The sequence below is a fragment of the Sturnira hondurensis genome, unplaced genomic scaffold (assembly GCF_014824575.4).
Source record: "Sturnira hondurensis isolate 20B ecotype Veracruz unplaced genomic scaffold, ASM1482457v3 Scaffold0020237, whole genome shotgun sequence".
NCBI classification, from domain to species: Eukaryota; Metazoa; Chordata; class Mammalia; order Chiroptera; family Phyllostomidae; genus Sturnira; species Sturnira hondurensis.
The window spans coordinates 2,645,654-2,662,317 of record NW_028092868.1 but is presented as its reverse complement, the minus strand read 5'-3'; the positions used below and the strand labels follow the sequence as shown (position 1 = coordinate 2,662,317).

At 47.4% G+C, this 16,664-nt stretch overlaps 2 protein-coding genes across 2 annotated transcripts in view; one reads left to right on the top strand and one right to left on the bottom strand.

Annotated features, from left to right (window-relative positions):
* Positions 1-587: 587 nt before the first annotated feature.
* The window catches only part of TTLL4 (tubulin tyrosine ligase like 4), a 43,180-nt gene continuing 27,103 nt past the window's right edge, over positions 588-16,664 (bottom strand). The window contains 15 exon segments of the mRNA XM_037029167.1: positions 588-1,025; positions 1,562-1,647; positions 1,988-2,058; positions 2,202-2,412; positions 3,045-3,147; positions 4,417-4,551; positions 5,453-5,587; positions 5,885-5,983; positions 6,273-6,395; positions 7,709-7,837; positions 8,075-8,157; positions 8,258-8,449; positions 9,163-9,239; positions 9,581-9,691; positions 10,124-10,245. Of these exon segments, the coding sequence (XP_036885062.1) occupies positions 863-1,025; positions 1,562-1,647; positions 1,988-2,058; positions 2,202-2,412; positions 3,045-3,147; positions 4,417-4,551; positions 5,453-5,587; positions 5,885-5,983; positions 6,273-6,395; positions 7,709-7,837; positions 8,075-8,157; positions 8,258-8,449; positions 9,163-9,239; positions 9,581-9,691; positions 10,124-10,245 (1,840 nt within the window). The 3' untranslated portion in view covers positions 588-862.
* On the top strand, positions 12,391-13,658 carry LOC118975311 (cyclin-dependent kinase 7-like). The gene is given in 4 exon segments (XM_037029168.1): positions 12,391-12,410; positions 12,543-13,009; positions 13,011-13,063; positions 13,066-13,658. Coding segments are annotated over 3 exon segments (957 nt in total). The 5' UTR covers positions 12,391-12,410; positions 12,543-12,548; the 3' UTR covers positions 13,509-13,658.

Below are 16,664 nucleotides of genomic sequence, written 5' to 3'. Positions count from 1 at the left end.
CCCCCATCAGAGACGGCGAAGGGAGTAAACAGAACGGGAGCCTTCCTGGGGGCTGTGGGGAAATCGCAGTCCCCTCCACACCACCACAGGGATGTGTCTTTGCACATATGGACACAAGTAACCAACTGGCATTATCGAGGCTCCTTCACTGGGGCTGTAGGAAATGCACAAAGTTCACAGAGCCTCTTCCCCTCGGAAAAGCAAGAGCTGAAGAGGTAACGCCCATAACTGAGAAGTCTAGAAGGTGGACCAAGCAGTGATACGAAGTCAGAATAGGAAAACCCAGGGCTACTGGCGGGCGGATCTACGAAAAGACAAATGGCCTGGAGGTGGGAAAGCTCGCAGGACTAGCCGGAAATGGTGTCATCGTGTCCTGGCCGCTCCCTGTGTGCGGCGGAAGTCTGGAGGTTTCTGAAAGTGGCTCCTCAGGACAGAGGGTGAGGAAAGGAGAGAGGGAGACAAGTGAGGAAATGCGAACCTTCGGGGAACCTCCTCAGTGACAAAGGACCTCAGGCCTGTCTTCTCCCCTTAACTCTAATTCAATCAGTGCACCGAGGCCTACAACAAATCACACATGGCTCTCTGAAGGCAGAAACCAAACCCGCTTTATAAGGCTGAGTGGCCATCACAGGCTTCTCTGTTAGAGACATGACGTACCATCCAGTGAACCTTCCTCACCATCTCCCCATCCCCACCACCCTGCCAGCCCTCCAGACACCCATCTCTGTAATTCATCCATTTCAAAAAATACTCTGAAGAAGGGTGAGGTGGAGGGCGTGGGGGCTCAGGCTGGCCAGCAGGCCAGTTTCCGTGAGGTAGCTAACGCTGGTGCTCCTGGGCAGGGGCTGGTGAAAGAGGCCAGTCATGGGCTCACAGCAGCCAGGAGCGAGTCACCGGTTGACTGGGACATGGGGGAAGCAGAGAATCTTGAAGTCTTCCCAGAGTACTTGTGTACAGGTAGCATCTGTGTGGAAAGGCTGGGCTCGTTGCTGGTGTCCTCGCTGTCTTTTGAGGAAGGAGGCTTCCTGGGGGAAGAGGAAGAAAGGTGAGCATGGGTCTTCCTGGGCTTGGGTGGAGCCCCATCTTCACAGAGTTTTGCGACTCCCTCAGAGGAGCTGAGTTTTCTGAAGGGAATGGGGACAAAGAAATGGCTGAGACTTCAACTTGTGATCTGCCTTCAGTCTGGACCAGGCATTCATGACATTATGGTGTTATAGACCACAATTATATGCAGGTATAAATAATCGTAAAATGTATTTTATTTATCTGAAGGCTTGGGAGCTTAAGTGTAGGTGTGAATGTGTGTGAAGCTACAGGTTTCCTATGGCTAGTGAGTATGGCCGAAAGAGGCCACTTGTGCAAATGACTCTGTGCTCAGCAAAGCTTCCTGGATATCCCAAGAGCCACCAGGCAGATGTCATAATCTGGACAGAGAGAAAGGAACAAAACTCCCCTAACTCACACAATTAATATAAATATTGTACATCAACTGTAATAAAATATTTTTGAAAAGTCTCTGAACTCACACCCAACACCCTCCCCTCGCCCAGGCAGCACTCACCCCAGCACGCCAGTCTCTGGCTCGGGTGAAGCGCTGAGAGTCACGTCACCCTTTGGGACAGTCAGAAGTGATGTTGGGAAAGACCACTAAGAGCAAAGGGAACAATGAGGCTGAGCCGCCTGAGGTCCTGGTGCTCTCTCCCAGCTCTGCCTCTCCCCTCCCCCACCCTTCAGGCCTGGGACTCTTTGGGAAAAAGTCTTGGTTTTCTCCCTGTTCAGACAAAAAGTTGAGGCCACAAAGCACTTTTTGACCTTTGAAATAAAGGTACCCAGGGAATCCTAGAGCCAACTATTGCTTTTGACAAGGAAGGGCTTCAGGGAGAAGTGAGAGCATCTGGATGCCCACCCAACCCGGGCTGCACTCTTGGGCAGAGGAGGGAGGAGCCTGAGATGGAGTTGACCCCTCCCTCCCAATGGCCTCACTCACCAGTGGAACGGGCTCAGAGACGGCTCCCGTGTGGAACCCTTTGTAGCACCAACTCCGAAGCAGATCTACTCCTAAAACAAGATTAGCAGGGGTGGGACTTAAGGGGGTGGAATCAACTGGCCAATTCTTCCTGCCAGGAAGGCCCATTTCTTGGTCTACAGGGATTTAATCTCTCATTAAACATCGCCTCCTGTGGGCAGGGAGGACACATCACCTTTGAGCTTGTTGCCATGGTACTTCTGTTCCCACTGGGTGGTGAGAATGTTGAAATATCGTGGCTGCTCAAAAAAGCGGAGATAGCGAGAAGATATTCGAGAAGGAAAAATTCGTTCAAATTGACCCCGGCGAGAAAACTCATCCTCCATCTGGACCAGAACCTGAACATCATCTGGTGTCAGGACATCCAGCACAGACGAATAAAAGTCCTACAGCCCAAGGAATAGGGATGAAAAGGGTATATAAGCCATGGGCCGAGAATGAAGAAGCTAGGGGACAGGGAGGACAGCTAGGGTCACAGAGCCCCAGGATTCTCAGGGGACCACCAAGGCAGCCTGATGGTCAGCTCTGGACCTCATCTGTCCCCAAGTCTACTGAGCCTACTTGGGAGACGAAGGTACTCTGGGGCAGGGCGAGGGGAGCCACCAGGGCACAGAGGTTGAGTGATCTGTGGGATGGGATTAGTATCAGAATCCAGCAACCCAGATGTGGCAACAGCCCGTGTCTGCCAGTCTTCCATCGGGCTCGCTCACCTGCCTGGAGCCAAGCCTTCCACGGGCTCGCTGCACCTCAGGGAAAGAAACCCCAAGGGTCTACGGCTCTGAGGACAAAGGTGGGCTAGCAGAGCATTTGGCCGAGAGCGGTGGTTTTTGAACACATGGTAAAGGCCACCATTTCTCTCCTAGAACGACGTGCATGCCAATGTGTCTCTGCATGCCAAAAGGGTTGTGGAGCTGAGTTAGCAAAATCTGCCCTAGGCAGGGGAAAAAATGGTTGCCCTGCGGTTCCAAATGCTTGCACAGGGAAGCTTTCAGCTGGCACTGGGGAGGTAATCTCCTACCTGATCAGGAATTTTTTGGGTTAGGTAATAGGCTTTCTTCAACTTCTGTGCAGTGAACTGCTCCGGGGCCATCCGACATTTGTCCCTGGGACAGCTGGGCAGGCTAGGGAAAGGGGCGGGAAGGGGGGAAGGGTAAGATCAGCAGCTTCACAAACTGAGGACATGTGGAAAGTGTGTCCAGCCCAGGAAGACAGCCTTCTCAAAACAAGACAAAGAAATATGGACAGATATTATTTGAGAAGGTTGGGCTGCAATATACTCCATTCAGGCAGCTTCCTTGAGAGTCAAAGCAAGTACCATGGAAGAACTTAAGGAGTACAAAGTGCCCTCTTTAGGTTGTACTTCAATAGTTTAAGAAAAAAAGAAACCCTGGAATAACTGCTGTAGACTTCAGTTCAGTTTAGTTTAGTGAACACTTACTAAAGAGCCAGCTCAACCCTATGGCAGTGTGATCCTGGACAAATCACTTGACCTCCCTGCACCTCAGTGTCATCATCCCCAGCTCTGCAAAAACTACTGAGGGAGACACAGACACGGCCTCCAGGGAGATCATGGGATGGCGGGTGTCGAATGCTGAATGGCTACAGCAGAGCCAAACATGAGTCTAAGGTATGGTGGGGAAACAAGTTTTGCAACTGGCAACTTTGGAATTGAATTCCAGCTCTACCCCTTGGCAGCTGAATCACCTTAGAAGGGCTACTTAATCGCAGTGGTGTTCAGCTTCCTCTTCTGTAAACTGAGGATGCCAGTGTCAGCCTCATGGGGCTGTTGTGGGGATGAGTTTCAGGTTTTCCTTACACACAGCAGTACCGGCTAAATACTGGCTCCCTTTCCTCAAGAGTGGTTCCAAGTGGTTTGGAGTATGGAGGACAGAGCCCACTGGGCTGGCTTCGTAACGACGTTGTCTTGAGTTAGGCTTTGATGGATGGGAGGAGTCAAAACAGGGAGGTCTGGCTGCAGGGAATTTCAAGGGGAAGAAAAGCCATGAGCCAAGGAGGGGACACTATGAGGAAACAATGAGGTAACAAATGTGTCCTTCCAACCTTGAGGTTCTTTGGGGGATCCCGTTTGTCAGGGCATGGGAACGAGAAGAGGGGTAAAGGGAGGGGTGCCTGGGAAAACGAGGTTGAGGCCTTAAATATCCACGAGAGGAGCTGACAGCTGAGTCCCCAGGCCCTGTAGATTCCTGAGTGGGTGAGCAGTATAACCAGACGTGTGTGGCAGAGGTGTGTGGGTAGACTACACATCTACCGGGCAGGTCGAGCAGCAAAGGAGACCAAGCAAGTGGGAGCGCCCGGCACCATCCCTTCTCACACTCGTCATGGGGCTGTTCATGCTGCTGGCCAAGCTACAGAGAAGCAAGGAGGCTGACCTGGTGGTGGAGCTGCTGGAGCTGCTGGGGCTGGAATTATCCTCTGCATTGGGCAGGACAAAGCCCGCCAGGTTCAGAAGGTCACGGATCATCTGGCCTTTGATGCTGATGTCCAACGGAGAGTTGGAGTGGAGGCTTCGAGGAAAGGATGCAAAGAGTGCTAAAAATACACTCCAAACTGGTTCCAATCACATGTCCAAGTCAGTGCTGGCCCCACTTACTCCTGGCTTTCCTAGGCTCAACGGGCTCTGACACTCAAACTCATGAGCACCACCACGGGGTCTTCTTGCCCCACAGATAGTGAATAACCTTACTCAGGGTGGTTCTTGCCCATGACCTCCATTCACCAGGGGAAAAGCAAGTGGGGGCAGCAAGTTCAAAACACAATTTAAAAAAGTTTTTTAATGTTCATTGATTTTAGAGAGAGTGGAAGGGAGAGAGAGGAACAGTGAGAAAGAAACATTGATGTGAGAGAGGCAACATCTATTGGTTGCCTCCCATACGTGCCTTCACCTGGGATTGAACCCGCAACCTAGGTATGTGCCCTGACTAGGAAACGTTTGGTAAACAGGAAGACATCCAATCAACTAAGCCACACTGGCCAGGGCCAAAAGAACAATTTTTTTAAAGATTTTATTTATTTATCTTTAGAGAGGAAGGGAAGGAGAGAAGGAGAGAAATATCAATGTATGGTTGCTTCTCCTGAGTCCCCTGCTGGGAACTGGCCCACCACCCAGGCCATGTGTCCTGACTGGGAATCGAACCACAATTGTGTGGTTCGCAGGTCCGTGCTCAACTCACTGAGCTACACCAGCCAGGGCTCCAAAAGAACAATTTTAAGCAACTCTCTTCATCCACAAAAACCCCTGAGATAATGGCACAGAATGAGTAAATGAGCAAACAAACAGGTAGTGAAGGGAAAACACAAATTCTAACAAGGGAAAGGTCTTCCCAAAGTCAGCAAGACTGGAGAGGAAACAGGATCAGGAGGCTAAAGAAACGGTCCTACTGTGAGTGCCTTAAGAACACTACCTACCTCGGGGAAATGTTGACTTCCAGGACCCAGGGCTTAAGGTTCTCATCCAGCATGATGTCGAAACCAAAGAGCTCGTGGCAGCTATAGGGCCGCCGCACATACATCTTCAGCAGGCTGGTCACGTAGGGTTCTGACCTGGCCACAGGGAGGAGGAGGGCCTTACCCAGAGCTGCCCTGCCAGTGGGGTGGCCCAAGGATGGGAGAGCAGCAGCAACCCAGAAAGCAGCAGCTCTCAAGAGAGGCCTCTGGTCTGGGGCCCGCTTCTAGGGATGGGTTTCACGAGAAGAGCAGCATTTAATTCTGTCCACTCCTCCCTATTCTCAGAAACTGAACCACAGCTTGGTCAAAAGTCTGCAGCACCACAGTGTGGGACCCAGGAGAAAAGAGGGCATTCAGTGGCAGGCCCCACACCAGTGTGGCAGTGTGACTCACGAGATGATGGTTTTAACAACAACATCCTTTATCTTCTCCCAGATGGCATCGCTATTGACTCCCTTCTGGCTCAGGTAGTTCCATAAAGCCTTCAGTGCCCTGCAACATGGGAGGGGCGGTGGGAGTATTTGGAGTTATAGTCTATGAGTTGAGTGATGAAGAGAAAAAAAAGAAATAAGCAGCACAAAAATATTTTCTTCATATCTCATGATGTTTTAAATAAAGACAGAGGTGAGCTTGGATACAAACAGACCAACTTGAATTGCGAAATGTTTATAGCATCTTTGAGTCTCATTAATCTTCCATTCATCATCTCCCCGAACCTCCCCAGACCCCAGAACCCTGTGCCCCTCTAGGTCTCTGTTTCACAGGGACACTGTCTGGGTACCATTTGTGGCCCTGGCAGGCTGTTTCGTCCGCATTCGCCTGGTACTCAGTGTTCTTTTTATTGACGCTGTAGTTGGTCAGGTGCATGAACTTGTTGCTGAGGCTCTTCATGGAAGGGGAGTACCTGCGAATAGGGAGGAGGAAGGCAGAGGTAAAAAGCTGAGACCGCAGTCAGGCAATGGTCCAAACGTCTCCCCAGATCCCGAGGAGGTGAAGGGCAAGTGAGCAGATCCTTTCAGACGCACAGGAGCCTCGGAGTGTGTCTGTTGGGAAGGTTTCCAGAACACCACAGCTAAATTCCTCTCCTTCACCCACCTCAGTCCCACAAGAAGGCTCTCTGCGAGATTCAGTGAAGTAGGAGACCTCCTTATTTCTCCTTCCTCATGTGGTATTAGATTTATAATAAGAAATGCATAAATATCAGTCTTTGCCCTTAATTCCTGACCGAGTTCCCAAAACCCTCATAAATCCCAAGTGTTAAGGGCACTGGGGACACCTTTTGTTCTAATATTTGGCCTCTGGCCCTGGTTCCTGACACAGGGTTCCCAAAACCCTTGTGGTGTGCTGCGTAATAAAGTATTTTACTCCTATGAGGAGATTTTGGATGAGGGCTGGTCACCAGAAAGGCCAAACCATGATTAAAAGCTTGGAATTTTCAGCCTGGCCCCCTATTCTCTTGAGAAGGGAGATGGGCTGGAGATGGAGTGAATGAGCCACTGAGGCCTTGTGCTAAAGCCTCCATAAATCCCACAAGTGCGAGTTCGGAGAGTGTCCAGGTAAGTGAACACATGGAGGGGGTGGGAGAACAGTGCACCCAGAGACAGCAGGAAAGCTCTGCACCCCTCCCCATGTGCCTTGCCCTGTACACCTCTTCCATCTGGATGTTCGTCTGTATCCTATTTATATTGTTTTGTAATAAGCCAGTAAACATAAACCAACTATTTTCCTGAGTTTTTGAGCCACTCTACCCAGCTAACAGAACCCTGGGAGGGGATCGTGGAAACCTCTGGTTTATAGCCGCCAGGTCAGAAGCACATGTGGCACCTGGGACTCACGACTGGCATCTGAAGTGGGCAGTGGGGAGTCTCATGACGCTGAGCCTTTAACCTATAGGGTCTGATGCTACATCCAGAAAGCTGGTATCAGAATTGAGCTACACTGTAGAACACCCAGCTGGTACTGCAGAGATTAGCTTGGTGTAGGAAAAAACCCTATATGTTTGGTGATCAGACGTGTCAGAACAAGGTGTTCTGTGTAAAAGGAGATACAGAGGAGAAGAGGAAGACTGGGCTTTCCCAAATATACTCCACCATCTTCTGTGCTAACAGAAACTACCAAAATGTGTGTTATTTTTCTGTGGTTTCCTCTGGTTTCCCCTCCTCTCAGGAAAGCAAACCCCCAACATTGTTAGGCTGACACCTCACCACTGCCACATACTTGCAACTGGCAAAGCGAACAAGTCCATCTGAAAAGAGGTAAATCCGCAGAGGATCATAGGAGGTGACGTAAACATAGATGCGCAGATCAAATTTGCTGCCACTGATGAGGTAGGGTTTGTGCAGATACCTACATAGGGAAAGGCTGGCTTCAGGAACACGAACAGATGGGACAGGGCTCAGTGGGTAACTGAGCCACGGCAAAAGCCAGCCAACAGTCCCTGAGATGAAGACCGAAAACACCTGGCCAAGGACGGTCTTTGGCTGGGTGGAAAAAGGGCACAAGAACATGGTAAAAAGGGAACCTCCAGGGTGAGGAAATGAGAAACAGGGTGGGGAGTGGGATCTGAGCTGGAGACAGACTCACCTCTGTACCAGAAGGGGCCTTCGTTTAGGGAGCTGACTCCACTTGTGAATGACCTGGATGCCAATGCCTCGAGCGGATGCTGGCTGGAAGTCAAGTGCAAAGGAGATGAAATTTGCTCGTGGCCTATACTCTGTTGTTCTCACTCTTAGACAATGGCCTACTACCCCACTGTGACCCACTCACTGGTTTAACAATCCACTTTTGGCGGCTGCTGCTCTCCCAGGCTTTGCGCAGGAGCTTAGCATCCTGGGGCAAGATGAAGGACTGGGGGAAGAAACTGAACTCCTTCTTGCCAAAGCGGCTCTGCATTCGGGATAGGTTCCGCCACAGCCGGTCCTTTCGCCCAATTTGGAATGAACCCGGGAAGTGGTTTAGCTACAGGAGGGACAAAGGGTGAGAGCAGGGAGAGGACCCAGGAAAGACCCCGAGGAAGACAGTGGGACACACTATCCCATTCCAACTCCCTTGGCGACTTCCTCAGTGCCTGTTTCATCTCGTTATCACTGTCCCAGGGGCCTCGAGTACTCAGCTGCTGAACACTCACCAACAGATGATTAAAAGACAAACAAAACAACAAAATTTAGTGATTTCTAGATGATAGTTCATGACATGTAACATTGCTTAAGGAAGACATGATATCCACCTTAAATGCAAAGAAAAAGCCGTTAGGTCTTTCCATGACAGCCTACAGGACAAAGACAGAAAAGTCCCTGGCCTTCAGTGAGGAGAGGGGAAAGGGGCCCACCATTTGCTCCAATGAGACCAGAGTCCTCTTTACAGATATTCGGCTTGGAGGAAGGGAGGAAAGGAACAGCGGTTACAGAAGAAACATAATAAACTGAAAACAGATGCTGCATCTCAAGACACATTACAGAATAAAGTGTCTCTGAGAGGCTGCGACTACCCACGTCATTGCAGCTGGACCGCTAAGTGCATGTGAACTGCTAGGGTCTCACGCTGCCCCCTCTCCTGTGCACTGTCCACTCTGTGAGCCCGCCTGACTTTGTGCCATCCACTCCTCCCCTAATATCAATCTCTCCTGTCTAGAACAAAGTCCTGAAGAAGAATGCCCCGGGAAGGGCCCCTACCTTCTGATGCCCCAGAATGGATCGGAAACTGGGAGACTTCATGTGGTGACCCCAGCAGCCCAGCCAGTCATCATTTCCTATAGAAGGCACATCAGGGAGTCAGCCCCTGGGAGGGAGAGGCCCAGAGGCCCCAGAAATACCACTGGGCCTGGGCATAGCTCCCAGACCCTATTTTCTAAGAGGCACCACGGAGCTATCCTACACGAGGCCCTGGGGTCAGGGATTGAACAATGGCCCTCTTTCTTGCAATTTCGAGCAATAAGCTCTAGTCCAGAGGGCGTTCAGAGCTGTGTCCTTCTATGAGGCCGGCAACTTCAAGGCAGGATCCCCGCACAGCAGGAGGTCCCTAGGGCTCTCTCCTGCCTGGAGCCCATCTGCTGGGGCTGAGGACAGGCTCACAGTAAGGCAAGTGACTCACTCTTGCTGGTTTTGAAGTGTGACCGTCCGATGGTCTGCTTGACAATGTTGGGGGTCACTGTGCTCATCTTCCACCGGAGCAGCTTCCTCTGCTCCCAGGGAAGCTTCTCCACTGGGCACAGTAGGCGTGGAGAAGAGCAGAAGAGTCATGGTTAGACGAAGGAAAAGATGGCACTGTTGCTCAACCTTTGCTGGGTAGGAAAGTCACTTAGTGTGGTTCGTGATCAGAGTCTCAAAGGAGTACACTTTGGGGAAGAAAGGGGGATGCACAGGAGTGAGAAACACAAAAAGGAGGGGAGGTTGAAAGGGGAAAGAAACAAGTTTAGCGGGCAAGGATGAAGCATAAGACTGTGGGGCTGAGAAGGATCAGCTCAAGGACAAACAGGAAAAAGGTCCCCACACTGGCCCGGTGAACCAGGCGGAAACTGAGCACCCTAACAGCCGCCTGGAAAGCCCCTCCCCACCGTTTTGCCACCTGCTCCCAACTTCTCTCACTAGCATCCTTCCGGGGGCTCTTCTGGGATCACATACTGGTCAGGTTTACCTTTCTCATCCCGAGTGCCAAAATAGATGGTAGGAGGCACGTTGGGAAAGAGACTGTAGGTGAGCGCTGGTCGGACAACTTTCTCATTGGAAAGGGGTTTGGTCACAGCCTCCACACAGCCCCTAGGAAGAGAAACAGACATGTGGTTCACAAAGGAAAAGCCACGGCCCTGAAGTCCTGTTACCGTTACACACAATTTCTGTGGAGGCACTGTGTTTTAAACTGTACTTCTATAATACAAACACAAGTGCTTGATAATTATTTGGCAAATACTAATCAATAAGGTGCCAGGGCTGACTTATCTGCAGCCACACCAAGAAATGTCACCTAAAGAAGGCCTTCCAATACTTCATTCTGTGATACAGTTCCAGAATTCCCTTTTACGAGCCACAGGATGGGGAAACCCCTGAAAAGAATGGTTCTGAGGGCAGGCAATGAGGTCAGGTGGGCACCGGCAGAGGGTGAGACAAGTAGGTACTTAGCGTAGACACTAGTAGTATGCAACACTAAGTCAAGAGAAACGAATAAAGAGAGAAAAAGAATAACATGGAAAATTTAAAAAGAGAAAAGGCAGAAAAGATTTAAAATGAGGCATATAGACTTTTAAAAAGAAAAAGGAAAAAAAGCAACAGAAAGAAAAGAAATAGTGATACTTCTAACTCATATTCAGGTGTCTCTGAAGATAAATGTGGTTGATTAGTGCTCTTCTCCATTTGGGAAATAATCTGACACCTGATTTTTACGTAACAGTAAAATGCACCTAGGAATCTGAGGCAGTGGACCACGGGGACCCTACAGTTATTTCAACAATAGCTCGGCCAAGGCTGCCTCGCGGGGCCTCAAAACAGTGAATATCTGTACTATCTGTCAGGTACAAGCTGACCGACCCGGACCATTTCTTCAAATGGCACTGAACACAGAAGAGTATTACGCTCTATACTGAGCTGATATGATCCACAAATACTATTTAAGATTTATAGCCCTGACTGGTATGGCTCAGGGGATTGAGTGCTGGCCTGTGAACCAAAGGGTCACCTCTTTGATTCCCAGTCAGGGCACATGCCTGGGTTGTGGGCCAGGTCCCCAGTGGGGGGCACATAGGAGGCAACCACACATTCATGTTTCTCTCCCTCTCTTTCTCCCTCCCTTCCCCTCTGTCTAAAAATAAATAAATAAAATCTTTTTACTTCCGCCAAGATGAAGGCGTAGGTGGAAACACTGTGCCTTCTCCCACAACCAAGTTTGAATACAACAAAGGTTTAGTAAACAAAGACACAGACAAAGAACAGAAAATTGAACTATATGGAAGTCCGACAACGAACCGTTCCACTGGGACTGGTAAGAGGGGCGGAGCCAGCAGTGGAGCAGGGTCTGGCAGGAAAGATTCCCCCGACCCCAGGCGCCCAGGCAGCCGGGGTAGCAGCTCGGACCCAGTGAGGGTGCAGGGCAGGCTGACCATGGTCATACATTCACGTGCAGATAAACCAGCAGAGGAGTGAGCAGTGAGACAGACCGCACAGGCCCCAGCAGGCAAACACAGTGAGTGCACAAGGCGGCGGGCTGACCGAGGTTGCACATTCGCGCGCAGTGGGACGGACCAAGCCGCCCCAGTGGGAGGTGGCAGAGAGGACTGCCATTGCTTTCCTTTCACCCCGCCCCCACATACAGCGTCACAACCCAGCGACTGAGTTGCCCCGCCCTGGTGAACACCTAGGGCTCCGCTCCTCATACATAACAGGCACGAACAGTCCAAAATATGGCTCAAGAAGAACTCAAAGTTCCAGAGCCGATAACTCTAAACAACCAAGAAATAGCTAACCTACCAGATGCACAGTGCAAAACACTGGTGATCAGGATGCTCACAGAACTAGTTGATTATAGTCAAAAATTAGAGGAACATGTGAAGGCTAAACTAATTGAAATGAAGGGAAATGCACAGGAAACCAGTGTTGGAAAGGAAACTGGGACTCAAATCAAGGAAGTGGACCAGAAGGAAGAAAAAAATGACCAAACAGAAAAGAATGAAGAAACAAGAATTCAAGAAAATGCGGAGAGGCTTAGGAACCTCCAGGACATCTTTAAACGTTCCAACATCCGAATTATAGGGGTACCAGAAGGGGAAAAGAAACAGCCACGAGTGGAAAACTTATTTGAACAAATAATAAAGGAGAACTTCCCCAGTCTGGCAAAGGAAATAGACTTCCAGGAAATCCAGGAAGCTCAGAGAGTCCCAAAGAACTTGGACCCAAGAAGGAACACACCGGAAGTGGCTGTTGGAGGCTTTAAGGTAGCTTTAAATTCCTGGTGGCTTAGGACATAGCTCTTTCCAGCTGGTGTCAGGCTTTGCATGCAGATGGCTGTGGTCGTGAAGTCAGGAGCAAAACGTTACGAAAAACTGGACTGCCTCAGGGAGGGACAGTTTGCTATGGTTTACAAGGCTAGAGACAAGAACACCAACCAGATTGTTGCCATTAAAAAAATTAAACTTGGACATAGATCAGAAGCTAAAGATGGTATAAATAGAATAGCCTTAAGAGAGATAAAATTATTACAGGAGCTAAGTCATCCAAATATAATTGGTCTCCTTGATGCTTCTGGACATAAATCTAATATTAGTCTTGTCTTTGATTTTATGGAAACTGATCTAGAGGTTATAATAAAGGATAATAGTTTTGTGCTGACACCATCACACATCAAAACCTACATGTTGATGACACTCCAAGGGTTAGAGTACTTACATCAGCATTGGACTCTACATAGGGATCTGAAACCAAACAACTTATTGCTAGATGAATATGAAGTTCTAAAGCTGGCAGATTTTGGCCTGGCCAAATCAGTTGGGAGCCCCAGTAGAGCTTATACACATCAGGTTGTAACCAGGTGGTATGGAGCCCGAGTTACTATTTGGTGCAAGAATGTATGGTGTCGGTGTAGACATGTGGGCTGTATATTAGCAGAGTTGCTTCTAAGGGTTCCTTTTTTGCCAGGAGATTCAGACCTGGACCAACTAACAAGAATATTTGAAACTCTGGGAGCACCAACTGAGGAGCAGTGGCCTGACATGTGTGGTCTCCCAGACTTCGTGACATTTAAGAGTTTCCCTGGAACCCCGTTGCAGCACATCTTCATTGCCGCAGGAGACGACCTGCTGGCTCTCATACAGGCCTTGTTCTCATTTAACCCTTGTACTTGGATTACAGCCACTCAGGCACTGAAAACTAAATATTTCAGTAATTGGCCAGGGCCCACACCTGGATGTCATCTGCCAAGACCAAACTGTCCAGTGGAGGTGTTGAAGGAGCAGATTAATCCATCTTTGGCAACAAAACGAAAGAGGACAGAGGCCTTAGAGCAAGGAGGATTACCCAAGAAGCTAATCTGTTAGTTACAAACAACACTGGATAGTATTTTACTACTGAAGAAAACAGTCAAAAAGGCAAATAATGAAAAAATAGTAAACCATTAAATAAATGCTGTAGAAGGAATTTGTAAATATTCTACACATGTAAAATATGTAATACTAAGTTATTTTTATTAAATGTATTTTAAAACAAACTTAATTTTGATTTTTCTGATTAATGCAAAAGTAAGGTAAGTTCAATTTTCTGAAATGTAGAATAAGAATAAAAAATGCAGTCAGTTATTTTGATGATCTGGTCCATACAGCATCACAAATTTGTAGTAGCAAGGGTAGTATTTAAAAGCCAAACAATAGTACTCCCAGACTTAACAAATGTTAATATACTAAATAGGAAAAAAAGAAAAAACACTACAGATAAAACTGAGGTCCCTTTAATATGTCATTCCATTCTGTTTCTTCCTTTCCGCGTTTCCCAGAGGCGACTGACTTGCAGGAGATGAGTGTGTCCTCCCACGGTTTTACACGGCTGTTGAATACTGCACGTAATAGTGCACAGCATTGTTTTGGATCTCAGAAGTTTACATTGGTGATAAACTGTACATCTCACCCTGCAATTTTTTTTGGCTTAGATGCAACATATGAATATTGCTGTGGTTTTCAGAATTTTGTTTTTTAAAACACTCCCAAAGCCCCTCCTTACTCCCTAATGCTAACCGGCCCTGCAGCACCAGCATCTTCTGTATCGAGTACTAGGGTCCACTGGTTGTGACTGGTCATCAACCCACTGCCCAGATCACAGTACTTCTGACACCACTGTCCAACTGATTTGATCGTCACAATGTCATATTCTGGTTTTAACCAGAATTATTTCCTTTTAAAAATTTATTATTATTCATTTTTTATCAGATTCATCAATAGACGCTGTTTCTCATAACAACTCTGGTTCTGGCAAATTAGGGTAATGGATACCTTCTTGCAGTTTGGAATAAAAGCAGTTACAATTTGTAAATTATTTTATAAAGTCTATACAATTCCTACATTTTACCTCATTGTGTGTGATTTACTATTATTTTATATTAAAATAGCCCCTTACCCTGTTGTGCCACCATTCATTCAAGTGCTATTAGCTCTTAAAGTGCGTTTAAAGAAACGATAACTAGACATGTTACAAGCATATGGCGGGGACAACAGTGCCCTGGGTGGACACACTATTTCTCACACATGCCTGTACAGCGAGGACAGTATAGCAGTCAGCACAGTCAGGTCATAGAGGCGTAGAGTTGGATCCAAAGCTTACATCAGTCTGCTGTCTCTGAGCAGGTTCAGGGCCCACTGCAGGGTATGCCTCGTCCTCATGCTCTGTACTGTTTGTGTGTCTCCCGGAAAGTCATCTCGGTCAATCTCTCCATGCATGTGGTTGACAGTCATAGAAGTGACACATCAGCAAGACATCTGTGATTTCGAGAATTGTTTCATGCTTTTTGGATATCATCCTTGACAATAAGTATATAAGTTGGCAAAAGTAAGGCCTGCTTGAGTGTGGTTGGTAGGGCAATAATATGGGTGTAACAATTTATAGTTTTAATTTGAACATTTCACCTAAAATGTCATATGGTGTACTTGAATGTGGTACTGTTATGCTACAGAATTACATGTTTATGATTTTGTAATAAAAGTTTGTAATGAAATAAGGGTGTTGGGCCCTATTAGTTGATGTTAAGCACATCTTCCATTTGAATTCCCTTTGGATAAAGATATTTCTTGATGTGATACAATAGTGTCTTATTTTCATTTTTATTCTTCTCTACATGTTATCAAAACCAGTGGAAAAGTTAGAAATAAAGTGAATGTAGTATGTTTTAAAAAAAGGAACACACCAAGGCACATCATAATTACATTAGCCAAGATTAAAATGAACAGACACTTCTCCAAGGAGGACATACAGAGGATCCAGAGACACATGAAAAGATGCTCGATATCGCTAGCTATCAGAGAGATGCAAATTAAAACCACAATGAGATACCACTTTACACCAGTCAGAATAGCTTTCATAAACAAAGAAACAAACAACAAGTGCTGGAGAGGCTGTGGGGAAAAGGGGACCCTAGTTCACTGTTGGTGGGATTGCAGACTGGTACACCCACTATGGAAAACAGTATGGAATTTTCTAAAAAAAAGTAAAAATGGACGTGCCTTTTGACCCAGCAATTCCACTATTAGGAGTATATCCTAAGAACCCTGAAACACCAATTCAAAAGAACCTATGCATCCCGATGTTCATAGCAGCACAATTCACGATAGCCAAGAGTTGGAAGCAACCTAGATGCCCATCGGTAAATGACTGGATCAAAAAGCTATGGTACATTTACACAATGGAATTCTATGCTGCAGAAAGGAAGAAGGAGCTCCTTTGCAACATCATGGATGGAACTGGAAAGCATTATGCTGAGTGAAATAAGCCAGGCGGTGAAAGACAAATACCATATGATATCACCGTTAATAAGAATCTAAACAACAAAACAAACAAGCAAGCAAAATATGACCGATGACACTCAAATATGGGACAGGCTGACAGAGTCCAGAGGGGAGAGGGGAGAGAATCATAGAGGAAAAGGGGATGGACTCACATGAATAAGTATAAAGGACACATGGACAATAACTAAGGTGGGGGATGGAAATGGGAGGGAGGTGGGGAGCACTGGGCAGAGCAGGGCTGGGAATATAAGACAGAAAATTGTACCTGAACAAGAGTTACATAAAATAAAAAAATGTTTTTTAAATAAAATGAAAGAGAGAATTCTAGAAGCAGCAAGAGATAAGGGGACAGTCACCTACAAAGGAGTACCCATCAGACGGTCAGCGGATTTCTCAAAAGAGACCTTCCAGGTAAGAAGGGGCTGGAAAGAAGTATTCCAAGTCATGAAATCCAAAGACCTACAGCCAAGATTGCTTTATCCAGCAAAACTTTCATTTAGAATGGAAGGACAGATAAAGTGCTTCTCAGATAAGATCAAATTCAAGGAGTTCATCATCACCAAGCCCTTATTATATGAAATGTTAAAGGGACTTATATAAGAAAAAGAAGATGAAAAATATGAACAGTGAAAGGACAGCAAACTCACAGTTATTAACAACCACACCTAAAACAAAAGCAAACCAAGAGGACAGCTAGATCAGGAG